Raw genomic sequence first — 24,283 nt, 5'->3', positions numbered from 1 at the left:
ACCCTTAAGGAGTGTCAAAGAGTTTTCCAACCGATAACCTAGCAATTATCAATAACGCATTGTGGGTAAGGATGGTGAAGGATAGGCCTGCAAGCTTGCAGAAAACTCAGAAATGTATATTAGGTCGCAAGCTATGTAATAGGAAATACATTGCTTACACTGGTACTACAGCTTTAAATGTTTGTAATGTCAAGCATTTAACATTTAATCTGGATGACCGAAGTTATGTGGGGTTTGTCAAATTGACAAACTCAGGTGTAAACCCTTCTTTGTTGTTTTGGGCCTGATGTAGGCCCAACTGTTCAGGTCTAAGATACAGGAATACATTCGGAGAACTATCGTATAGCAAGGGCAGCCCAGCATCCCCCAATGATTAGCCATATTGGAAACCTTTGGGAGTGTCACATCTTTTACACATGACAAATGGTATCTCAAATTCAGATGGACGGAGCATAAGCCCAACATTTTGGGATTAGTTAAATATGAACTAAGCTTGTGTTCAAATACATCATGCTTTTAGAAAGTTCACATTAATTCTGGATTCGGAACCGTATTACACTCTACATTTCTACCATGTTCTGTATGTTTCAGACTAGGAGCACTTCATTGATGGTAATTCACTGTGAGGTGGAATCATAGGAGTGACTTCTTAGGACTGCGCCCCAGTACTAATGACAAGAGAGAAACACTCACACAGTTTTTGCGGTTCCGTCTGATACACAGGCACTCCATATGGAATAGAATCTCCCTATGTTTAGGGAGAAAAATATTAGGAAATCCCTTGAAGCTGGTAACTTATGTTTCACTATTGCTATCCCAGTGGTATCATTGTGGTTGTGAAAGATATTGTTTCATATGGAAGACACTATCTAGATTTTTACTAGGCCACATTGTGGTGTTGGGTTCAAATCAGGCCTACATACTCTGCTAAACTCTCGAACACCTTAGTATAGAAGTTGGCACGGACACTGGAAAAGGTAAAAGACAATTTTATTAAGACCCCATGGGGTGGTGATACATTCCTACAGCACCCTTCGGTAATGTAAGAAGTAGCACACCGAACATCGGTGCACGACCTCTTTTATATAGTTTAATAGCAATAAAAAGATAGGCGGTTACAAGTTACACATTTTAGGTACATATAAGGTCATTTTTGGAACACAGCCAACATGTGGGAGGAGTTTCAACAGCACTGGTCAGTTAGCGTGAACATTCCTGAAGAGTGACCAATTGGTGCGAAATGCGCATGTGCGCTTGACCAGTACTAAAAATAGCCTGTTGCCGAGCAGACTAGTGACCATGGGTATCGAGAAAGGACGAAAGGGCACACTGACCACGAGGCAGCATGTTTATTGAAACGGAAGTCAGAGGGATTCAAAATGGCCCCCGTTCGTTTTGGTCAAGTTAACAGAAAAGACCGTGTAGCTGTGCTAAACGCTAACTCAGGAGCTGCCAAAACACGACAGACGGCCCTTTTAGCGTTTAGCAAAAGCTACCTCATAGTGGACATAGTCAGAACGTTCATCCTCAATGTTAATAGCCATAATTTTTAATACTTCATCATTGCTCAGTTTCTCTTGCTTGACAATAGTTCGTTTGGACGGAATGCAGGCTGTGATACATATAGAACATAATGTAGGGCCACATTGAATACATAGACAAAGGAAAAATAGTACTCCAATAAAAACACAGAGAATCGTTAACAATTTCCAGCCCCAAGTACTAAGCAGGGTCCAGAACCAACCAGAAAAGGTCCATGTTCCATTCTCTGGGTGGATCTCAGCAGCTATCTTGTGTAATTTTGTAATCGAATCATATACAGAAGGTGAGTTATCTGGTACGTACACGCAACAACTACTTCCGATGACGCGGCATGCTCCACCTCTATCAGCTAGTATCACATCTAGAACCATTCTATTCTGGAGCGCTACAATTCTGGTAATTTGCAATTCCTCAGTAATATTCCCTAAAGCGGAAGCAGTTTCGTTGGCAACGGCTTCCACCACACGTGTAAGCCGCCTTATCTTTCTACTATTTAATGCAGCTCCTACGAATGAAAATAACCCCAAATTGAAATCTACATATTGTTGCAAAGTAGTATCAGTCTGGTCTATTTCATCAAGGTCTATTGATCGTTTCGCTCTATTCAATATGAAATCATGGTACAAAACATAATCATTGTGATACATGGGAGGAGCAATAAACACAGGTGGTAATACAAATGCTATATAACACGTTCCCAACCATCCCAATGGTAGACGATGGTATCCCTTATTTCCACAAACGAAATATGTGTTATGCGAAGCTACAAATGCAATTCCAGTTGGTGTATCAAAGGTAAGTGTAATATTACATTCACTGCGACCTACGGGGATTGTACCTTTATTTCTAATACACAAATCTGCTTTTGTATCGATGACGGTTATTATATGCATGTTCGTAACATTTATAAGTCTTTGATTCGTATACACACGAGGTGTAGAAACATTGTCCGGACGATATTCTTCCCATTCAAATTTAGTTCCTTCAGCGTGTGGATAGCCATCTTTATCGTTATAGCATATTTTATTCAACCGAAAAAGTAATCCACCTTTCGTTGGCCATCGCAGAGTAAAAAGAAGAGTGTACCAAGCATGACAAGAACCATTATGAGAAAACGGGAGAGGAATGAGTGGTGTTCCTCCCTTCTTCTGATGTCCGGGCAACATTCCACATACCCAACAATTGGACGTATTGGTCATGTTATGAGTATGATGCAAAATCTTAATAAAACTGTTGTTCAAATAAGTCTGCCTATGTCTTTCTTCGTGGAAAGGCAGAGTAAAATGAAAATGTTCAGATGGACTTGGAGTGGTGGGCAGTAAATGTTCTCGTACAGGAAACAACAGTTCTATAGTCCAAGCTAATACTGCGATCACTACTACGGTCAAGACAAACAAAACAGCACCAAGAATTCTCCCTTTTCGTGTCGAAGGAGATGCCATGGTTCATAAAACAATACTCTTCAAAAAGCAACACTAAGCGAGAAAAAGGAAAAAACGATGGTTCTGAACCGAGGCTGCCGTTGATTTGTTCTCCGGGATTCAAGACGGGTGTCGCTACACTGGGCAGAACTGATCCCCCCCCCTTGATATTCCCGGCTTCCGTTTTACAAACCTCAGAGCGGTTACCAACCAGTTTCAAAAAGAACACAAAAGGAAGCTTATTTCCTGGGGCGTAGATTATATTTCACTTTATCAGAAACAACGTGGTCCGGGAAGGCTCCCTCCAATTCATCAGGCGTGACAGCTGGGCTCTTTTCTGTATCCAAAATCTTTCTGTAGTCGGATAGCACCACAGGGCTCACCAGATCCGGAGAGACACGTCGGCAGTGCGTTGAATGAATCCACCGCTTCTTGTTGGTGACTCTCACAGCAGTTCGCGTAGCCAGCAGCACTTGCTCAGGGCCATGCCATCTCGGTTCCAAACTGCTGGATCGCTCAAAGATTTTGACCATCACGTGGTCCCCAGGGCGGAGATCGTGAGCCTCACCAATGGAGTTATCAGGGAGCGCCTCTCGAACCTGTTGATGAATAGAAAGCAAATCATTTGTCAATTGTGCCAGATAATCGTTCATCATTATACAAGGCATATCATGTATCAGACGAGGCTTTGGAACCCCCCAAATATTCATAGGCCTTCCAAACACCACTTCGTAGGGTGTGAGGCCAGATCGAGAATGTGGCACTGATCGAATGGACAGCAATGCCAGAGGCAAAGCGTCCGGCCATTTCAGAGATGTAGATGCCACTATCTTTGCTAGCTTCAGCTTCAGAGTTGCATTGTATCGTTCTACTAAACCTGCTGATTGCGGATGAAAGACAGCATGGAATCGTTGTTTGATTCCCAATCCTTTCAGGACATATTCCACTACTTTTCCAATGAAATGAGGGCCATTATCACTCCACATAAGTTTACAAACACCGTAGCGCGGGAAGTACTCCTTCAGTAACACCTTAGCTGTTGTCAACGCTGTATTGTCTTTCGTAGGGTAAGCCTCAATCCATTTGCTGAAGGCACACACCACTACTAGAACATACTTGAGATTATTACAGCGTTCCAGCTGGATGTAATCCATTTGTAGTACTTCGAATGGTGCAGTAGGTGGAACAAACCCACCTTTAGGAGTATGAGTCCCTTGTCCAGGATTATGCTGCAAACATATCAGACAGGTCTGCACTACTCTCTTAGCCGTGCTAGCAATGTCAGCATTTTCCCAAACTCGTGTAAGCAATTTAGTAATTGCGAGAGCTCCAATGTGTGCCAGTCCATGTGTCATTTGTACCATTGTTTGTAAATAGGCCATGGGTAGTTTCCATCTCTCCATATCTTTACTACGCCAGCAACCCTCATCATCCAATACTCCCTCGGTGGCCCATTTCACAAGTTCTGCCTCTGATGCTGACTTCTGTATATCGAGTATTTCTTCTCTAGCATCATGCCACCGCTCAGCTTGTGACTTCACCACATACATGGGGAAATTATTTTGTAGCATAGCGGTCTCTCTTGCAATGCGATCTGCAAAAGCATTGCCCTGTCCTATTTTGTCCGTCACCTTTTTATGTGCACTGCACTTGACTATTGCAACTTTCTTTGGGCACAACAGTGCATTCAGGAGATCGCGCACCAATTCTCCATGCATGATGTGTACTCCGTGTGAAGTCAGGAATCCTCGTTCCTTCCAAAGTAGGCCAAAATCATGCACTACTCCAAAAGCGTAACGACTATCCGTGTAAATGTTCACACATAGTCCAGCACTTAACTCACATGCCTTCGTTAAGGCTATCAACTCAGCCGCTTGAGCGGATTTTTGGGGTATCCGTGCTGCTCCTACCACAGTCTTAAGTGTCGTGATCGCATAAGCTGCGGAAGTCGTACCATCTGGTAGCCTCACACATGACCCATCAACCCACAGTTCCCCATCTACATCTGGAAATGGCGTATCCTGTAAATCAATACGACCCTTTGTCTGTTCCTCAGTCAGAAAAACACAATCATGTTGTTCTTCCTTCTGGGTCTCAGCAACAGGATCCGGCAATAAAGTAGCAGGATTTAGTGCTGCACATCGTTTTAGTGTGATGTGCGGCGCCAACAACGTTAGCTCATATCCTGTCAGACGGGCACTGGTTAGATGCTGTGTTTTCGTTTGATTCAGTAACGCATCTACCGCATGGGGAACTAGCACCAACAATTTATGTGACAAAACTATTCCCTCACTTTGTCGTATCGCAACTGCTGTTGCTGCAACTGCTCGAAAACATCCAGGCAATCCTCGAGCCACAGGGTCGAGTACCGCCGAGAAGTATGCACAAGGCCTCTGTTTGTCTCCGTGTGTCTGCACTAACATTGACAATGCGCACCCATCCTTCTCGTGTACATATAATGTAAAGATCTTCGTGTAATCAGGTGTACCCAACACTGGTGCAGAACAAAGAGCTTGTCTCAATTGCTCAAAAGCATTCTGACATTCATCCGTCCATTCAATGGGAATCGGTGTATCTTTAGACAATAATGCCAACAATGGTTTAACGACATGTGAAAAACCCAGTATCCATTGCCTACAAAAAGACGTCAGACCTATAAAGGCGCGAACATCCTTCTGAGTGCGAGGGACTGGAGTATCTAGGATTGCTTGAATTCGATCTGGTGTCAATGCACGGCCCTCCTTAGACAAAAGATGACCGAGGTAGGTCACCTTTGGTCTACAATATTGCAGCTTTTTCTTCGAAACTTTATGATTATGTTTGGCCAGGAAGGAAAGCAAAGCAAAGGTACTCTTCTCACATTGTTCTGGCGTGTCTGCAGCAAGTAAGATATCGTCTACATATTGAATGAGAACCACTCCCTCTTGTAAGTCAAAAGAATCAAGCTGTCTTTTTAATGCTTGACTATAAATGCTAGGACTTTCAGTATAGCCTTGAGGAATTCGACAGAATCTGTACGATTTATTATTTAATGTAAAGCCGAATAGATATCGACTGTCAGGATGTACAGGGATCGAAAAGAAGGCATTCTTCAAATCGATAACTGTAAAAGTAGTTGCCGTCGATGGAACCAACGTAAGCAACGTGGTGATGTCAGACACCACTGGGTACTGAGGCACTACTATCTTGTTTATTTCCCTCAAATCAATAATGAAACGATAAACCTTAGTATCTGTGTCTCTCTTAAGGATCGGTAAAATTGGGCTATTGCAAACATTGTAAGAAACTTCCTCAACTACTCCTGCAGAAATCAAATCATTGACAATGTATATTAATGCAAGTTCCCCTTCTCTAGAAATCTTATATTGTGGGACACGTGGTAAAGATACTCCCTCCTTTACAGTAATTCGTACTGGAGGGATTAACATCTGCCCCACATCCGTGTCAGAAGTGGCCCATAACGTATTTGGTAAGGAGGCCAATACTTCAGATTCATGGAGAAAACACACTCGCTCAAAGTCTGGGTAATTCTCATTCAGCACAACTCGCACTCCTTCTGGGGCACAGCGAATAGTAGCTCGAAAGTGTTTTAACATATCGAGTCCAATAATATTATCGGGTGTATTTGGGGACAACAAAAAGGGACAAGGGGCAGCAAATTTATCAACATGAAATGCAACAGGTTGAGACAGTGGGCTAGAAGTAGGTGTTCCATCGAACCCTATTGCTGTAATTACCTCGCCAGACAGGGGAGCCCGTGGAACCAAGTGTTTGGACAAAGCGCTACGAGTAGCTCCTGTATCGACCAGAAATTTATCAGTAGAACCCAAAACATGTGCTTCTATGTATGGACCCCTCTGATCAACTGGTACCTCAACCGATTCCACACCCCATCCTACGCAATCCTATGCGTAATGCTCATCCCGTGGTTCAGCAGGATCACCCTCATTTATCTGATATTGATTGCGGTTATCAAACGTATTATAATCTGACTGACCACGACCCCTTGCTCCATATCCTCCACGGTCATTCATGCCATAACCTCCTCGATCATTCATGCCATAACCTCCTCTTGACCCTCCATAATAATTCCTAGATCTCCCACTTCCTCGTCCCCTCAAATTACGCTGCTCTCGAAACACCGGACAGTCTGTAATCCAATGCCCAAACTGTTTGCAGTATGCACATTGATTCACAGAAATGTCAGAACGAGGGGGAGGAGCATTACTGTATGATCCTCGCCCTCCTCTATTGTTCCCTCTCGTAGCCTGAACCTGAGCTAACATTACCTTCGTCTTCAAATCCTTCGCCTTCTTATCACTACTTTCTTTCGCCTCTAATTCCTGTCTTTCATAATATTGAGCCATAGTCAATAAAGAAGCAGGGGTTGCTGTGGTCCATGAACTTTCACTCGCTTTTAATCGTTTCGCAATCTCCGGTAGGAGATTAGCTACATACTTATCAACGAATAGATGCCTGCCAGTATCTTCTGTCAATAATTGACCACTGTAATCATGGAACGCTTCCTCGAAGCGAGAGAAAAAATCAGAAACTGATTCATCCGCTTTCTGCTTACACGAGGCTAATATAGTCCAATCAATCTTTTTAGCGGGAGCAAGAGTCTTTAATTTTGTTAGTATGGCACCTGGAAGATCTAATATTAATTTACACGGTTTACATGCTGGTTCTCTATCTAAATCAGCCTGAACAATATCTTTCCAAGTGGCCCCGAGAGTCGTCTGGTCATCAAACCTACGAATTACTCTCCACATATCAGGGGGCAATATCAACCCGAAAAATAGATCAATATCAACTAACGTCATGATACATGAAGAAATTGCACTTTCAACATTTTCATAAAAAGCCGCAGGGTTTTTACGGGGATCAGGTAACGCATTCTTAAGCGCCATAACATCTGCTCTATTCCAAGGCGTATAAACCCAATTATATACAAAATACCCTTTCGCGTCTTTGGAGCTTTTATCATCATCTGTGCCATCCCCTTTATGAGGGACATATAAAGGCGCAGCTTCTCGCATAGGTCTAACATTAATCGCGGCGATCTTATCTGTTTCAAAGATAGGGCATTCTTTGGATATCCCCGTCGCTCCGGACGTAGACGAATTCTTCGATTTTTCCAACTCCCGTAGCCGTGTCGTCTCACTACGCAGTTCAAGCAAACGCTTGAAGAAGTCGTCCGCATCTGAAAGAACAAAAAGACCTTTACGAAAATTCTCACGAGCCTTAGATATCTCCTTAGGTTCTAACTCGAGAGAATATTTTCTATATCGCTCAACAACTTCATCTCCAAAATGATCTAAAAAATACAGTCGTTCCTTATCAGACCACTGTTCCATTTGTTTAGTAACATCAGAAACAGTAACAGTATTACTATTTAGCTTTCGCGCAATCGAGCGCAATTCCGTAGCTCGTTCCGTATATAACCTGGTACGCTGTGTTCGATCACTATCCTCGTCCGAGTCCTCGTTCGGAGCCGTAGGTGCGACGTACGGAGGCGGACAACGATCTAGCAATGAAAAATCATCTGTTTCATTAGTAAGGACTGGATAGAGAGGACGCCTGATAGGGAATTGACCATTAACCTGTAGATTACGTTCTCGTCTCTCCCTCTCTTTCTTTTCCTGTAATTCCTTCTCCTGTAGCTGTAAAGCTTTGTCATGTGCAGCCTTCCGCTGCACTTTCTCCGCCAAGGCCTCCTCACGCTTCGCTCGTTCACGCACCTCTTTCTCCCACGTACGCACACAATCAAACATATCTTGTCTAGACCTTCGCTGAAACAAGCACTGCTCTACATATTGTACCTTTCGAAGGTCAAACGACCCATATAGTGGCCACTGTAATTCACGATCAGTCTTAGTATACTTATGCCATAATGCACTATACATTATAGGTGGAATACCGTATTTAACATACATTTCACGATTTGGAGTCCCCTCTGGGGGAGCCGGCTGTTTTTCACTCAATCGATAATTGGTACCATTTTCAGAACAGCACATCCTACGGAGTGTGCTAAAAACAGGCATGTTTCAAAAAGTACCACGAAACCGCGATACTACAAAATGACACCTAACACGGTGCACTATTCAAATCAAATAAATCAGAGAAATATCCCTACATGCCTGCCTATGTGAGGTGCACTTCACATATTCAAATTCAAAATTCAAAGATTCAAAACGTTAGCTAACAGATTCAAATTCAAAATTCAAAGTTTCAAAAAAAAAAACACAGTAAGTGTCAGTAGACTACCTCACCACTCAAAAGCTTACCAATTTTCTTTTCAAACGTCCAAAGTCCAACTGCCAAGTTCTGTGGTCGAATCAGCCAAAACGGCACATCACGACAATCCAAGATCAGAATCTCAGTCGAGGACCGGCGCCACCTGGAAGGTCAGATCGGAAGGAAGGGAAAACACACCGTGGGTGCCGACACTCGGGTCACTCAATGGCAGCGATCGCGTCCATGGCGAGTTTCCTAACCTTCGTCACGACCTCTCCTTCGGGCCTCCGAGTCGCCGATGAGTCCCTTCGTGGTCGCCAATTGTGGTGTTGGGTTCAAATCAGGCCTACATACTCTGCTAAACTCTCGAACACCTTAGTATAGAAGTTGGCACGGACACTGGAAAAGGTAAAAGACAATTTTATTAAGACCCCATGGGGTGGTGATACATTCCTACAGCACCCTTCGGTAATGTAAGAAGTAGCACACCGAACATCGGTGCACGACCTCTTTTATATAGTTTAATAGCAATAAAAAGATAGGCGGTTACAAGTTACACATTTTAGGTACATATAAGGTCATTTTTGGAACACAGCCAACATGTGGGAGGAGTTTCAACAGCACTGGTCAGTTAGCGTGAACATTCCTGAAGAGTGACCAATTGGTGCGAAATGCGCATGTGCGCTTGACCAGTACTAAAAATAGCCTGTTGCCGAGCAGACTAGTGACCATGGGTATCGAGAAAGGACGAAAGGGCACACTGACCACGAGGCAGCATGTTTATTGAAACGGAAGTCAGAGGGATTCAAAATGGCCCCCGTTCGTTTTGGTCAAGTTAACAGAAAAGACCGTGTAGCTGTGCTAAACGCTAACTCAGGAGCTGCCAAAACACGACAACATTGTGTGAAAGGAGAGAATGTATTAACTGTGACAGAAACTGAGATTAATGAACACTTGAATTGTTGTATGATTAAAAATGCAGGTTTGGGGGTTTGTGAAGAAGGCATGTAACCTGAGGTACTTTACTTTTTACCTGTGCACATTACCATACAATCAAATGTGTTTATAAGGATAATAAGAATGGTGAAATAAAACATGGCTAAGGATGATAATGCCAAAACCTTTTCTATTACAATATGTAACATAATTGATAACACCTGACTCTTGTTTGTACTGAGATGCATTTTCAATGGTGCCAAATTGTGAAAAAAATGTATTGTGCCCATGGTTTTCAATAAATCTGTCAGTAATGTAGTTCAAAGTGTGACCAGTTTGTTTTCATCCTTACTGAGTTATACATAAGGTCAAATATCACAAAGTAGTTCAAATTGTTATTTTAATTTAGTTGACGTTTGGGTGTGCTGGTCTACATTGGGGATGTAGTCTGACTGTAATGCTTGAGCATCCATGTCAACTGGCTTCTAAGATCAGAAGTAGAAAATACAATAGGGCTACAGGTAGATATTTTTTAATTTAAAAAATAAGTAGCCCGACTGCATTTTTAATTCTGCTTTGCTCTGCACTTAAATATTACAGAGGGCTTTTTACAGAATTGACAGCTAAAAATTTAATACTTTTGTATAGGGTTGTATTTGTTTCTTCAAAATGAACATATCTGCTAATGGTGTGCATTTACTACTTTATGGTTCTTCCCTTTTAGGCTACTGGACAACCATATGAGCAATATGCGAAGATGATTTTCATGGAACTAAATGATGCCTGGTCGGAATTTGACAGCCAAGGCCAAAAGCCTTTGTATTTATGAACTATATCCTTGAACATTGGCATTATTCAATATTGACCTGCTTTTAAAGTTACTTTAATTGTAGAATACTGAGGATTCTACTAATGGAGACCAATTCAGATTAGATGTACAGTATCTAGCAACTTGTATCAAATTAAATGATGATCTAACGCTTTCATCATGAGGAACAGGGCCGGGGAAGTTTCAGTGTACCCACTGTTTTCTTTCAGAATAATAACAGGGTGAAGAAATAAAAGAAGCTGATCCTGGTTGTAAAGCAGTGGAAGTAATGAGATTTGTCCAACATGATCAAAGTAGCCCAGGTAATAAAAGGTGGATCTGAACAAATGTTAAAGGTAACAATACTTACAGTATCATGTGATGTGGAGAGTGATATCCATTTGGAACTTAGTACACAAAAGAAATATTGTCCAAGAGACAAAATTGATCAAGTCTGAAGTTATTCATTCAGAATTGGATATTGCACTTTCGTTTTTGAACAAGAAATAAAGCTTCTCGTACAACCAAGGCCACTATGTGACACTTATACCTAGTGAAGATGCCATTTTATAAGCTGATCAGCAAAGAATAGTGAGAATGTAGATGTCACTTTAGTATAATTCATTAAACGTTTGGTTGTCAATTTTAAAAGAGATGTATTACTGTTTTATTTAGCTTCCTGTTAAGAACAAAATCCATTCATTTCTGATGTGAAACTTGTTCAGTGCTACCGTTTTCAAAGAACCTATGATCCTATTCTGCCTTTAATCAAAAAACGCAAGAGGAGTATTTTCATCCTTGGGACATAATCTATGAATTGATAATCATTTACAACTTTTTTTAAATTTAAAATGGTATTAACAGCACAGTGCATTTAGTTGTACGCCAATATTAAATTAGCATCTGTTATTCTGGTGCTAAAATAAAATAGTTATTATATTAGGATGGCAAATGCTGTCTTAATACTGCCACGTTATATTTTTGAGATGGTAAAACACTTAATCACAGGAGTAATAAATTTCCTGATTGGAACGTCAACAATAAATGGTTCACCATACAGTCAGGGAACCCCTCTATATGGCAGCAAGTATAGTTCTCTATGTTATAATCAGGGGATGGTAGATTTAAGTAATGCTGTATCAATAGTTCATACACACATTTTGTCCATCGCATTAGCTTAGAAGAGGACAGCTGAATGTGTGTAGCGTTTCCCTATGGATTTTCCATGTACTAGAGATTGATTTACAGTTTTTTTTCTTCTGAAAACTATGCATAATCTAACCTTATGAATGTTATAAGGACATGCAGGAAAAGAGATGTGGTATGGCAATTTAGCATTTTACTATCTTTTTGCTGAAGAGACATTTTATCGGGACAAATTAAAAAATATAAAAAAGAGCAGGGCACAATTGGTAATTTCGGTTTCTTTTGGTGTGTTCTTCCGAGTGGAATTAATAGATTTGTTTTATGCTATATATGTGTGGTTTTAACTGGAAACACCTATGGCCATTTTGATATTTAATGGAAAATTGCACTCCACAAAGTCAGGGATTGGGTTCTTGTAGAAAGCATCACATTTTAATGGCAGCTTGCAGGGATGTGCATGTGGACCTTGCTAAAAACAAACCCATTTATGGGAATCTCAAGAACTTTCAGCAATGTGTTTATTGGATCTTGTAACATGCCATTTGTATGCTATGAAATAACACAGACAGCATGACAGAGAAGCATAAATATGTGCAAATGTTATCATTCTTTTAAGAGAATAACTCATTCATGAATGGAGTCTTATTACAGGACTATATTACACAACTCACATGCTTGGTCCCTACGTAAACAAATATGTACGGAATTAACACAGTTAAAAGTGTATTTGTGGAAAGTAGTGTGGTGGGCCAACGTTATGGAGTAAAGTAATATTTTCAAAAATAGCTTATATTGAATACCTTTTATGTACTACAATTATATCACACTTATGTATACACATTTTAAAATCGGAGCTTACCCTGTTGAAGGAACTTTTCATAACATGATGATGATAATTGATTTAACTGCTTCATAAAAAAGTAAAAAATGTATAAGCAAGAGTGAATGTCTGTGTTAAGTAAATTTTAAAAACAGCATGCATGTGCACCAAAATGGTTCATTTTCATTGAATCCATAAGGGAATTCTATTTTAACACTGATCAAATAAATGTAATATCAACACATTTAATTTACCCATATAGCTGCTGCAGTATAATTAACTGAAACAGTGCATATTTTTTAATAGCTTTCTATGTATGTATAAGTATTCATAGATTGTACACCAATTCTTATGAACATGCCCTCCTGATATAGGCCTACAACTAATGGGGTAATCAGATTTCTTTGGATACTAGCCAACAAAGTGGCGTGTAACCAGATATATGCAGTAAATCCAAACCATTTTTGTGAGCATCTATATAACTACCTGTATTGTCAGACCCACCTATCCTCCTCAAACTGAGGTACAGAAATCCCATAAAATCTTTGTAACATGTTTAAATATAATGGGTTTTATATTCATCCTTTTTGTTAATATCACTTCTCATTCTTATCAGGAAATCGCAATGTTTTTTTCACTTTTTGCAGATACATTTCTTGTGGCATCAGGATTTGACCTAGGCAACAGGCATGGAATTAAAAGTGGAACTCGGAGGCCAGTGAGAATTAGACTATTCTGATCAAAATAATCCTTACAGCACCTGCATGGCTGTGATGCTAGTGTATGCAGGACATTAATTGTTCTAAAAGATTATGCCTGTGGTACATCTACGTTTTGATACAGCATATCAATGGCATCTCCCTGGTACCTATTGATTCACACTTCCTTTATGTCTCCATTCTACTTTGCTCCATTCATTCCTTAAATAAAACACTACTCTTCACTTGCATATTGCTGTGTGAATGACATATGCCACTTTCATAATTGTTCGTAAGGTCCTGTCATTAAAAGGGGGTCTTCTGTGGAGGCCATAATTGTATACTTCACCTCCATGTCATCTGCAAGTGGCCGGGTGCATGTTGATAATATCTGTTGCAGTGTCAGTAAGCACCATTAGATAGAACAATTGTACCTCCTCTCTGTGGGTCAGTTTATCTGATTAATGTGAACTGTTAAGTAAAAAAGGAGCACAGAGGTCTATTCCTTTACTTTCTAGAAGTCATGCAGGAAAGACATGCAGATGTTGTAGCACCTCACTTGTAGAGCTAGAGTTGGCAAGCATCATTCACTTCCCATTATTTCAGGATCTATGCTCCAGCGAGGTGAGTCTACTAAAGGCCGTCTGTTCTTCAGTGACCATTGTGAGGAAGATAAAGGACACACATTAGTCTTTTTATTACAGCATATCATTTGATAGACTAGCCATGGGAAGTCAAAGCATTCTGTATGGCCAAGAGGCAATCTAATTAGTAGGGCATGCTATTTATATGATCTTATTATCATTGCAAGATATCATGAAACACAACAGTTAATAGATTTTACTGTCTTTACTCCTCCGGAAAATGCAATGCTGATATTATTCATGAGAATGTATTGCAACACTCATGAATGGGGAAATATTTTGGCTGTGAAGCTTCATCAACCACTTTATTACTGGAATTAATGGAACCTTTCTCTGAGCTAAAATATATGCAATCCCTGACACTGTAATTTGTACTTTTTCTGTGGTGCTAGGGATTTCAGTAATTGATTTCCTTGCTACAAACGCTAAGTTGCAGATGCTTTAGACCACGTACAGAAATTCATCATCACTACAGGCTATGAGAAGAAATGGGAAGATCCTTTGGATAAAGCACAACTGCAGTTTTACATGCTTATACATAGCATAGATGTGAGTAAAATGTTAACATCAAACACAATTCTTATCGTAATAGATGTAGCCATTTGATTTTGCAGATTTTGTAGCCAATGAAAGGGGGACAGATATCTTACCTTAATTGCAAAGCACAAGAATCTCAGTCTTGGACCCATTCATACAAAAGAAGCATTCTAGCATCTAATGGAAAATATGATCTAATTATTTAGCAACTTTGCCACTGCCTTTCTGAGTTTTCACCAATCAAATATGAATATGAATGTGGATGCAATTCGTGTATTTTTAGAAGTGGACCCCATCTTGTTCTAGGACTTGGGCAAAGAGACACATGCATATATTGAACAACAATGGTGCAAGTGCTTAACTATACTTTAGTTTTCATACTGAATTAACAATTTTCCTTTCAAACACTGCCCTCTAGCCTGTTGTATAGGAGAACAGCATATATGGAAATAAGAAGTGTCTTGGTCTTCAGTGATACAATAAACATATCTCTGTAATTTTGTTGAAAACTAATTAAATTCATGCATTGTTGTAAGTGTATGGAAAACTGATATTGCTCTTTCCAGCTGGAAGTTCTAAAAACAACTTCATGAATCTCCATTCTCCTAAATATTTAACTCTGAGTTGTATTAATGTTTATTACGAGCTTCTATACTTCTAGTATTCAAAGAAAATGCCTGAAGTCTCAAAGGAGTGGTGGCCAAAATAAGCAGATCATCTGCATACATTATAATGTGTTCAAACCCTGGTTTGAACTGGAGAGGACCTAGTGTTAGCCAAATGATCAGGTCAGTCTGAAAGAGGTATACTGTCTAAGACTGGAAAAAGACTACAACCTTATATGAGGTATTCCTAATAGGTATGTAGGAAGAACATTCTACTTCAGTTCTCCTTATAATGTAAGTATATCTTGAAGACCTTCAAGGATCAAAAAATCTTTTAACCAAATCAATGTTTGTCTAGTAGTTAAAATCAATCAAAAATCAACTATTTATCATTTCTACAGTATGGATAGTTGTTCAGGCTTAGAGCATTCTACAAAAGAATGATTCATTGTGCCTAATCCAGATTGGACCCCTGCTTTTTCACTGGGATAAAAAGATAACTAATTGCTGCCGGTTTTAGGTGGAAAGAGCAATTTAGAAAATAATTTCAATGTGCTTTCGAACAATAAAATAAGCCTTTAGGAAGTTGGAACAGCATAGTTTAATTTTATAAATTGGTTTACATGCATTGTCATGTAGCAATTGATATGTTGTCAGATATCCATTTAAACAGACACAGCATATTTAATGACGTAATGAAACAATTTCATTCATTTGGCTGAAGTGTGAGTAGGTGAATAGCTTTTAACAAACTTTAATGACACATTCTATTAATTCAAGCTAAGTGCATAGGAGGTGGCTACCAGCATCATTAGGGAACACATAAATCAGCGACTATCAAACTAATCAATGTCCTACAGTGCTTGGATCTTTCAATTATTTCCTGCTTTTATGTTTTTGTTCTATGGTTTCTGACTGACATTCCTATATTTTCTATAAGTGTATTTGATCAAATAGCTCTTTTTTTGTTTATGGAGAGCTTGGTTTTTGAGCAATACCATGTTTAGTGATGACTGATATTGACTCCCTTCTATTCATTATTATTTTTGTCTTGCAGAAATTGTTAAAAAATCTCAAAGATTTATTCTTAAGAGCGTATCCTTATTTCTCTAACCTGAGCTAATATTTACAAAATAACTTTATGGATCACTGTTGTTAATTCTCTTAGTCCTACATGAAGTACAGTTCCCTCTAACTGTGATCCAGTACAATCTACCTGAAACGTACAATGCACCTCCACCCTTGCTTTGAAATATTCTTGGCACAACAACTAACTTTCTGGCTGAAAGTATTAAATATGGCCTTTAAAATTACCATAATTGGAAGATCACTAAAGCAGATCCTATCTTTGAAGCATGTGCAAAAATAAAAGTGACAAACTGTTACAATGGATGATAGAGACTTTAGGTTGTGCTGTTTACCAAATGGGTCTGCTCCATGAAACCCCTTAAAGTCGTGTCAATTGTGGAAGAATCATCTTTGTGTACACATTTTCAAGACACAAAAGAAAAGGTGACCCTGAATGAATTCATAAACTAAATTTCATAAAGAATGAAATAATTAGTCGGAATTATGTACGTTTGTGGAAGATAGTCATAATTTTTATATATACCCAAGTAAGTCATGGTCAGTCAGTGCGCATTAGCTGTTCAGAAAATGTGTTGGTTTGTAGCACTAGATTCCAAGAATCCACCCTGATTATTTCAGTTTGGTTTCTTAACTCCGTTAAATAATGGATGTCTCTTCACTGTAGATTATGATACATTTAAGGTTGTTAGCCGCCAATAGTTCTTGCTTAAATCCCTCAGTTCTCTAATAAACTGACAAAGAAACAAGTTGGCAGTTGAGAACAGAATAATGTACTATTGAGAACTGAACAATTTGGTCACTTGGTTGGTACGTATTTTACCGTTCTTTGAAATGTTGTGTAACCAATCATCTCCTTCTGTCCGATTACAGTTCTCAAGCATACATCACTCCATATACAAAACATCTAATCACTTACGCATGTGCCACAACATTTTTGTAAATGTTTACCATAAGCATTTTGACTTGCAACTTACCTATATAACTAATTTGACTCTGTCAGCCTCTCAGTTATGAGGACTACTTGCTGCCTGTTTAAGTTGGTTATCAAGTGTTACTTACTAAATTACATTAAGAATAATTATCTATGTGACTTCACTCTAGTCACAGATATTGTTATAACAATTCACAAATAAATTATTGAAGTTGGTTAGCCAATACACATGTGGCAACACCATTCAAAGACTAGCCATAAACTGAAATAACTTAATCACAAATCGAAATAACATAAAGCTTCTGAGCAGGTGTCTGACTTTCATGGGCAAAGGGCTGGTACTAATTTTGTAGGTATCCATTTCCATATATACAATTTCAATCTGGCATTGCATATATATATATAGTATAGATGAACACCTCAATTGAAAATCATTTAGATGTTGATAAACAATTTATTAAGTAAGGAGGTATCTTCAAACTTTTTATGCACATCGATTCTGAAAACATTTAATTAAAATGTGCTTTACATCCGTAGTTTATTAAACAGTCATCATAATGGAACTGTAATAGCCAAAAAGCCTTGGTGATCCTATTCATTCTCTTGTTTTATTTGTGCGCATTACTTTGTTTCAGTGTGAAAATATATGTTATTACTAATCTCTGGTAATGTGAAATGCTGAACCACTTGCTTTAATTGTTTGACTAATGGTTAGTGTCAATGAGATCATTTTCAATAATGGCTTGTGGGCTCCAAATACGGCAATAACTTCAGAACCGACCATTGTAAAAACAAGTGCATTTGGCTAGTTCTTCCTGTATTGAAATATTATTTACAACAAATCTTTAAAGCACTGTAAAAAGCTAGTTCTTTAAAAATAGGTAAAGGTCCAAATTATATTTCCTTTAAAATAAAGAAAAAGATTTATTAGTTACAACATTCTGTAATGTAATATTTTCCGTGAAAGGAGTGTTCACTATCTAACAATAAAAAAGAAATTGTACAGTTTGTTTCAGAGATACAATCAATTTTATTTATACCCATTACATTTTTATTTCTGATGATAAAAGTGTTATGGTAAATTGCCCAATTTGCTCATATGAGGTTCTGCAACAGGACATAAATAAAAGGCCACAGTGTACTGATGTGAGGAGCAATTTGCAATTATGTTGTACACGGAGTATTGAAATGGTTAGACCGGAGTCTTTTTGACCAGAAGTAAACTAACATATTTCTGTTGTATTTATTATTTATGCGTGTTATTCATTTGATCAATTTCTAACAGCACTGCACGAAAATGTGACATTTTCCTTTGATATGCAAAATGTTTATCTGTTAAAGAACTTTAACATAGAGGATGGTGTGTATTGTTGCTTATTACCTTGTATTAAAATAATGTTGGGATTATTTTCAATCACGTTTGTGCTTGTCATATTTAAAGAGTAAATGGAATGTGAATCATATTCCTGTGATTGTTGTGGTTATTTTTCATTGTCTTATGTAAACTTTATTGTGAGAATTTGCCATCTGTAAAAAAGATTTCACACCAATGTGTTGTGTATATTTAAAGGACACTTTAGTGTGCAATCATTAAATAATTATTTACCCAGCAAACATCAATGAACGCACAAAGAAGGAGTAACACACACCAAGGACAAATAATGTTTTCATTGTTTGCTGCTCGGGTCATTAAAATGCATGTTCTAAAACTCATTACTAATATTTTAGATGTATGTGTACCGACTTTATTTTTAGGTTACAGAGTGTTATCATTTTTGTGCTTGTTTTATCAAAACTATAATGACCTGTACTGACCGATCTGAAACATTCATTAAAATGTTCAGTTTGATAGTATGTCCCTTTAGATATATTTTAGGAATAAAAATAAGTAGATAAAACTAATTTAATGTTTTGAATACTGTTTGGCCTCATGCGCTAAAACTGTGGACAATACTCTTTGAAAGCCCACCACTGAACTGCACACCTTTCTGCTGCATTTCAGACTTTACAATCATTCACCCACTATTTTGACTGAATTCCACATGAACACGCTGAACTGCCACCCAAACCTAATTCTTAATTCCACATTGGAGCAGTTTGTATAATGTATTCGAGTACTACCAAAAGTCATGTTTCATCACTGGGTAGGCCTACCAGGACTCTCTTAGAATTCACTCCCTGATTTCCACTACAGCCCAGGTAGCATAAATGTTAACTTTTCCCAGTGCTATTTTTATATGTAATGAAGCTGAGATAAATATGGTGTATTATACATGAATTGAGACTCGAAGTCTACAAATCAAATAGTCTTTTTGATCAAAGAAATGTGTACTTGTAAAACATTTTAGAAGACCAAGTTAATTTCTCTGCGTATCATATATATCTGATATCTTGAATACGGAATTGTCAAGATAACTACCCTCATGTTTTCTACTTAATGCATGTGAGAGTCGAGAATGTATTTATATTCGCAAATGTCTTAATATTGCCCATGCACTTAATATTACTGGGAAAAGTACACAACACATGTTCTGCCAAGTAGTTGAATGTAGGGTACAATGCACATATGTTCACGCTATGTAGTGTCCCTTTTTACACCATGTGATGCTGTTGATCACATGACGTGCACCAGCCTGTCAGTTAGCGTTGGGTTTGAGAAGTTATTTACTTCAAGAATGAAGTTCTGGCTTTGAGAATGACTTGTGATCTCACAGCCAAACCCATAATGCATCAGCAAGCAGACTCCACCTATTTTATCATCTGGTTCAGAGCTAAAGTTTGGCGCTCAATCTTCAAAGTTGCATTGTGACTGAAAAAATAGGGTTTTCTATGCAACAACAATTAGATGGTACCAAAAACAACCACAAGATGCTGCAGCATGTCATACTCTGGTATGACTGCAAAGGACATCCAATTTACGCCACTTAATCCAGACTTTATACTCGCCTTTCAGGTTTTATAAGATTAACCCTTTGGTTGTGGACGATAGAAAATAAGCTATTTTGATTTTGTCCTTCATGTCGTACAAAGATAGCATAATCCGATCAGCACTGAATATGTAATATGTACCCTCCTTAAGAGCACAATGAGCAAAGCTGTTTGGTGTGCCAGCAGTTCAAGTGTAAGTTGACTATCAATAACAATCATTATTGTAGTTGGGCGTACTGTGCTGCCATAGAGTCGAAAGATCCAAACGAAACAGCTTCAGGGGATACAGAGACAGTGATGGTGCTGAGGACTTCAGTGGTAACAGGCCTGGAAGAAGAAATATATTTTCTGGACAATTAGGCGACCGTGAAGGAAGTGGTAACAACACAGATATGGTCACTTTTCTCACTCATTATGATCGGCCCAACACGTCTTACCTCCAGTTAGGATTCAAACCATCATCACCTAACCGCCAATGATACCACCTACCAAACCCAGTCTCATTATTAAATCTAACCTCAAACTTGTCCCCATCTCACACTCTTCCACTACCTTTACCAAAACCAACCTAAAATGTTCACCACTCAACTGCAGATAAACAGTGAACCACGCTGCTGATATACAGGACCTATTACTCAATTTGGACCTGGATCTCCTAATTCTCACTGAAACCTGGCTAAATGATTCCTCTTCTAGTATACTAGACATCCTGATTCACCCAGCTACTCCCCCACTTGTCAAGATCGTGCTATCCATCTTGGGGGTCGATATTAATTGTATTTATCGATCTAACCTCAATCAGTCACTTTTCTCTCTAACATCTGACTGGGAATATATGATGATCAACATCTCTACCAAAGACAACACCACCGCACTCTACACACTTTCTACCATCCCGAGGTGATAATGTTGCATTCATCGAACAAATCATGGAGATCATCTCCACCAAACTTGCCCCATAAAAAAAACAGATTTTCCTAAGGGACTTCAACATTCATTGGAACAACACTAAGGATCCACGTGTGAATTGCTTCAAGGCTTTCCTCCATGACCCAAGTCTGTAACAGCCCTACTCATATAAAAGGGGCCATCTTAGACTTAACCATAGCCAAGGAAAATACCATACTATTGGATTCTATTTCTCCCTGCGACTGGACAGATCATAACTACATCACCTTCTCCATTGTTGAAAAGGCAACCATCTGCAAAACCCAGCCTGTGAAAACAAAACATTGGATCAGAAATGCTCTTAATCCAGACATGATACCTGCCACCAGCCTTAACCTCTTGTCTCCTCCCACTGTTTTGGTTGATTATCAAAACCTCACTAAGCACTACTTTAGCACTATGTCTAACATCATGAACTCCATTGCCCCCAAATGATTAAAGAGCGCCACGATAAGAAGAACTAATACCTTGTTCAACTGTAGCCTTTGGTGGGGGCGGCTGCTGCTAGAGCTCCGGGTCCGCCTGGGGGCTTTATCCTGTTGAAGAGAGACTGCGGGAGCCCTGATCGGAGCAGAGGGGCGGGAAACATCGCCGGAGCCCCGAGGTGATCCTGGGACCCGCTGTCGGAACACATAGAACCCCAAAACACCGACGGAGGAGGTCTGGGCCTGACGCAGCGCCTGCAGGGGAAAGCCGGGAGCTGTAGTGTGTGCGGCGCCCGAAACGGCTGGGGCGAATCGCACCGGAAGAGACGGTACGAAGATCCAGGGAGTGTTTGTATAAACACTCTGCCCGACTGAGGTCCAGCCGAGGGGACGTCCCCCCGCGTGAGCGCAGTTTCGGAGAAGGGAGTGTGCCCGGCTCCACAGCAGAAGTGAGGAGAGACGCCTCCGGACAGCCTCCTTTGCCTGGGCCCCGCCACGCGGGGGAGGCCGGCCCGTACCTGCCCGAGCTTTGGTGACAGCGGAGGGCCACGTCACCATTCACAGAGGCAAGGATGGAGGCGGCACGATGGGGGTGCACGGAGCTTCCCTGAGACACCCCATCCTGCAACATACGCAGACCCGCGCCGCGGAGCGGGCGGCGCGGGGGCAGAGATTGCGGGTGAATACATACATCCCCCTGCCATAGCCTGGGCCCTGACCCGAGGGGTGGAGAGGCGCGAACATTGCGGTCCTGACCAGGAGTGGAGGCAGGGACTGGCGGCGGAGATGGACCTGTGGTGCAGACTGGTTTTCTCCATTAATGCTCCCTATTGGCCTTGGGTGATCTGCCTCTAACGGGGCACCCACTTGGGGTTGATTGCGATAGGCCTTGCGTGGTGACTCGAGACGAGAGCGAACGTCTGCCACAAAAGCCGGACTGAAATCCGGTGGCGCTGGGCCCCTGCCCCCACGACATCGTCCTTCTGAGAGATACCGGACATATCGGCCTGGGGTCTCGGGAGTGTGGACCCCTGGAAGAAGACCACCCTGGGAGGGTGTGCGGAGATTCGGGGAGCGGTTGTTGGTGGCCTGGGGACTTGTGGAATGCCAACATTGTGGACATTGCTGGGATCAACCCCCCTCCTTCAGTCTGGCTGGGCACTAGCCGCCCCACCTCGATCTGCTGAGTTTTGTGGATTGTCGTCCAGAGGGTGGCGTAATTACAGCGGCACTGGAGGCCGAACTCCTCAAGAAGGAACATTCCCTTCAATAGTACTTTCTTCACGCAGCCCCCACATATTAAGGGTCAGATAGACCCGGACTCTGAACATCATGGTGCGCAAAGGTGCGAAAGTGACAGAGGGACTAGGAGACCCGGAGGCCACACGCCACGCGGTGGGTGCCGGAGATGGACGGTCCTACCGGGAACCTCTGAGACAGGCCATACTGGCGAACAACAGGCGGACAAACTGGATTTAATTCTAAAAGAAATAAGAGAGTCCAGGTCGGCGATGGAGCAACAGTTGGGGGCCCTCACCACGAATTTATCACTACTAAAGGCGGACCAGAGTAAGCTGGCGGATAAGGAGAAGGATCAGGGCCTCCCCATTGCAGACCTTACGCTGACGGTGGTGGACCACTCAACCTCTATTCAACAACTACAGCAGCAGGTCACCTCCCTAATGGAACGAGTGGAGGATGAGGAGGGCCGAAATCGCCGCAATAACATCCGCGTCATAGGCCTTCCGGACGCTGTGAGGGGACCCGTGTGGCGGACTTCATGGATAAATGGTTCCGAGACCCCGTTACTGCGGAAGGTCTATCGCCAAATTTCTGTGTGGAGCGGGCGCATAGGTTCCCAACTGGTAGATATAGACCGGGTCGCCCGCCCCGCCCTCTGATTGTGAGGATACTTAATTACCGGGATTGGGATGTCCTACTGCAGAAGGCCCGAGAGAAGTCCCTCATACAGTATGAAAATCACAGGGTGTCCCTCTATCCAGATTATACAAATGTAGTCCAGAAACAGCACTCTTCGTATATGTAGATGAAGAAGAAGCTCCAGAAAGCCAGGTTGAAATACGCACTTCTTTTCCCCGCCGAACTAAAGATCATGCATGGTAGGAAAACACACTTCTTCGAGAGCCCCTCGGATGTCGAAGAGTGGCCGGAGGTGATGGGTATAGATAGGAGTCAGGACTCTACCCAAGAGACAACTGCCAGTGCCTCGAAAGGAGACTCGGAAAGTGAAGATGGAGGATCCCCAGGGACAGGGAGGAGGGCAGGCCGGCATGGCCCGTCGCGGGAGCAACAGAAGGAAGACCAAATTGGAGCATTGGCAATGGTGGGCACGTTCCGGGAGGACACGGGGAAGATTGTAACGGACTCAGACGGCAGCACAGTCCACTCGGACTTGGATCACAGTGTAGTCCTGTTCCCTACCATCACGCCCTGAGCGGCGGATGATATGTTGGACAGCTGAGGAGATGGATAGCTCCGTTCGGAGCGGACTTGTTAAGCTGCGATTCATGGTATCCTTTATAGTGTGATAACTGTCTATTGTTTTCA

General features: G+C 40.9%; 1 protein-coding gene across 6 annotated transcripts in view; it reads left to right on the top strand.

Moving 5' to 3' along the window:
* Positions 1 to 18,877, top strand: part of DNAJC6 (DnaJ heat shock protein family (Hsp40) member C6) — a 417,360-nt gene extending 398,483 nt beyond the window's left edge. For all 6 annotated transcript variants that reach the window (XM_078669025.1, XM_078669033.1, XM_078669042.1 and 3 more), the window contains one exon: positions 10,861 to 18,877. In XM_078669025.1, coding sequence (XP_078525151.1) covers positions 10,861 to 10,965 — 105 coding nt within the window. In that variant the 3' untranslated portion in view covers positions 10,966 to 18,877. The remainder of the gene's footprint in view (positions 1 to 10,860) is intronic.
* The last annotated feature ends 5,406 nt before the right edge of the window (positions 18,878 to 24,283 follow it).

This window comes from Lissotriton helveticus, chromosome 1_2 (assembly GCF_964261635.1).
Source record: "Lissotriton helveticus chromosome 1_2, aLisHel1.1, whole genome shotgun sequence".
Lineage (NCBI taxonomy): Eukaryota > Metazoa > Chordata > Amphibia > Caudata > Salamandridae > Lissotriton > Lissotriton helveticus.
The sequence above is the reverse complement of the archived record's forward strand: the minus strand, read 5'-3'. Positions and strand labels throughout refer to the sequence as shown.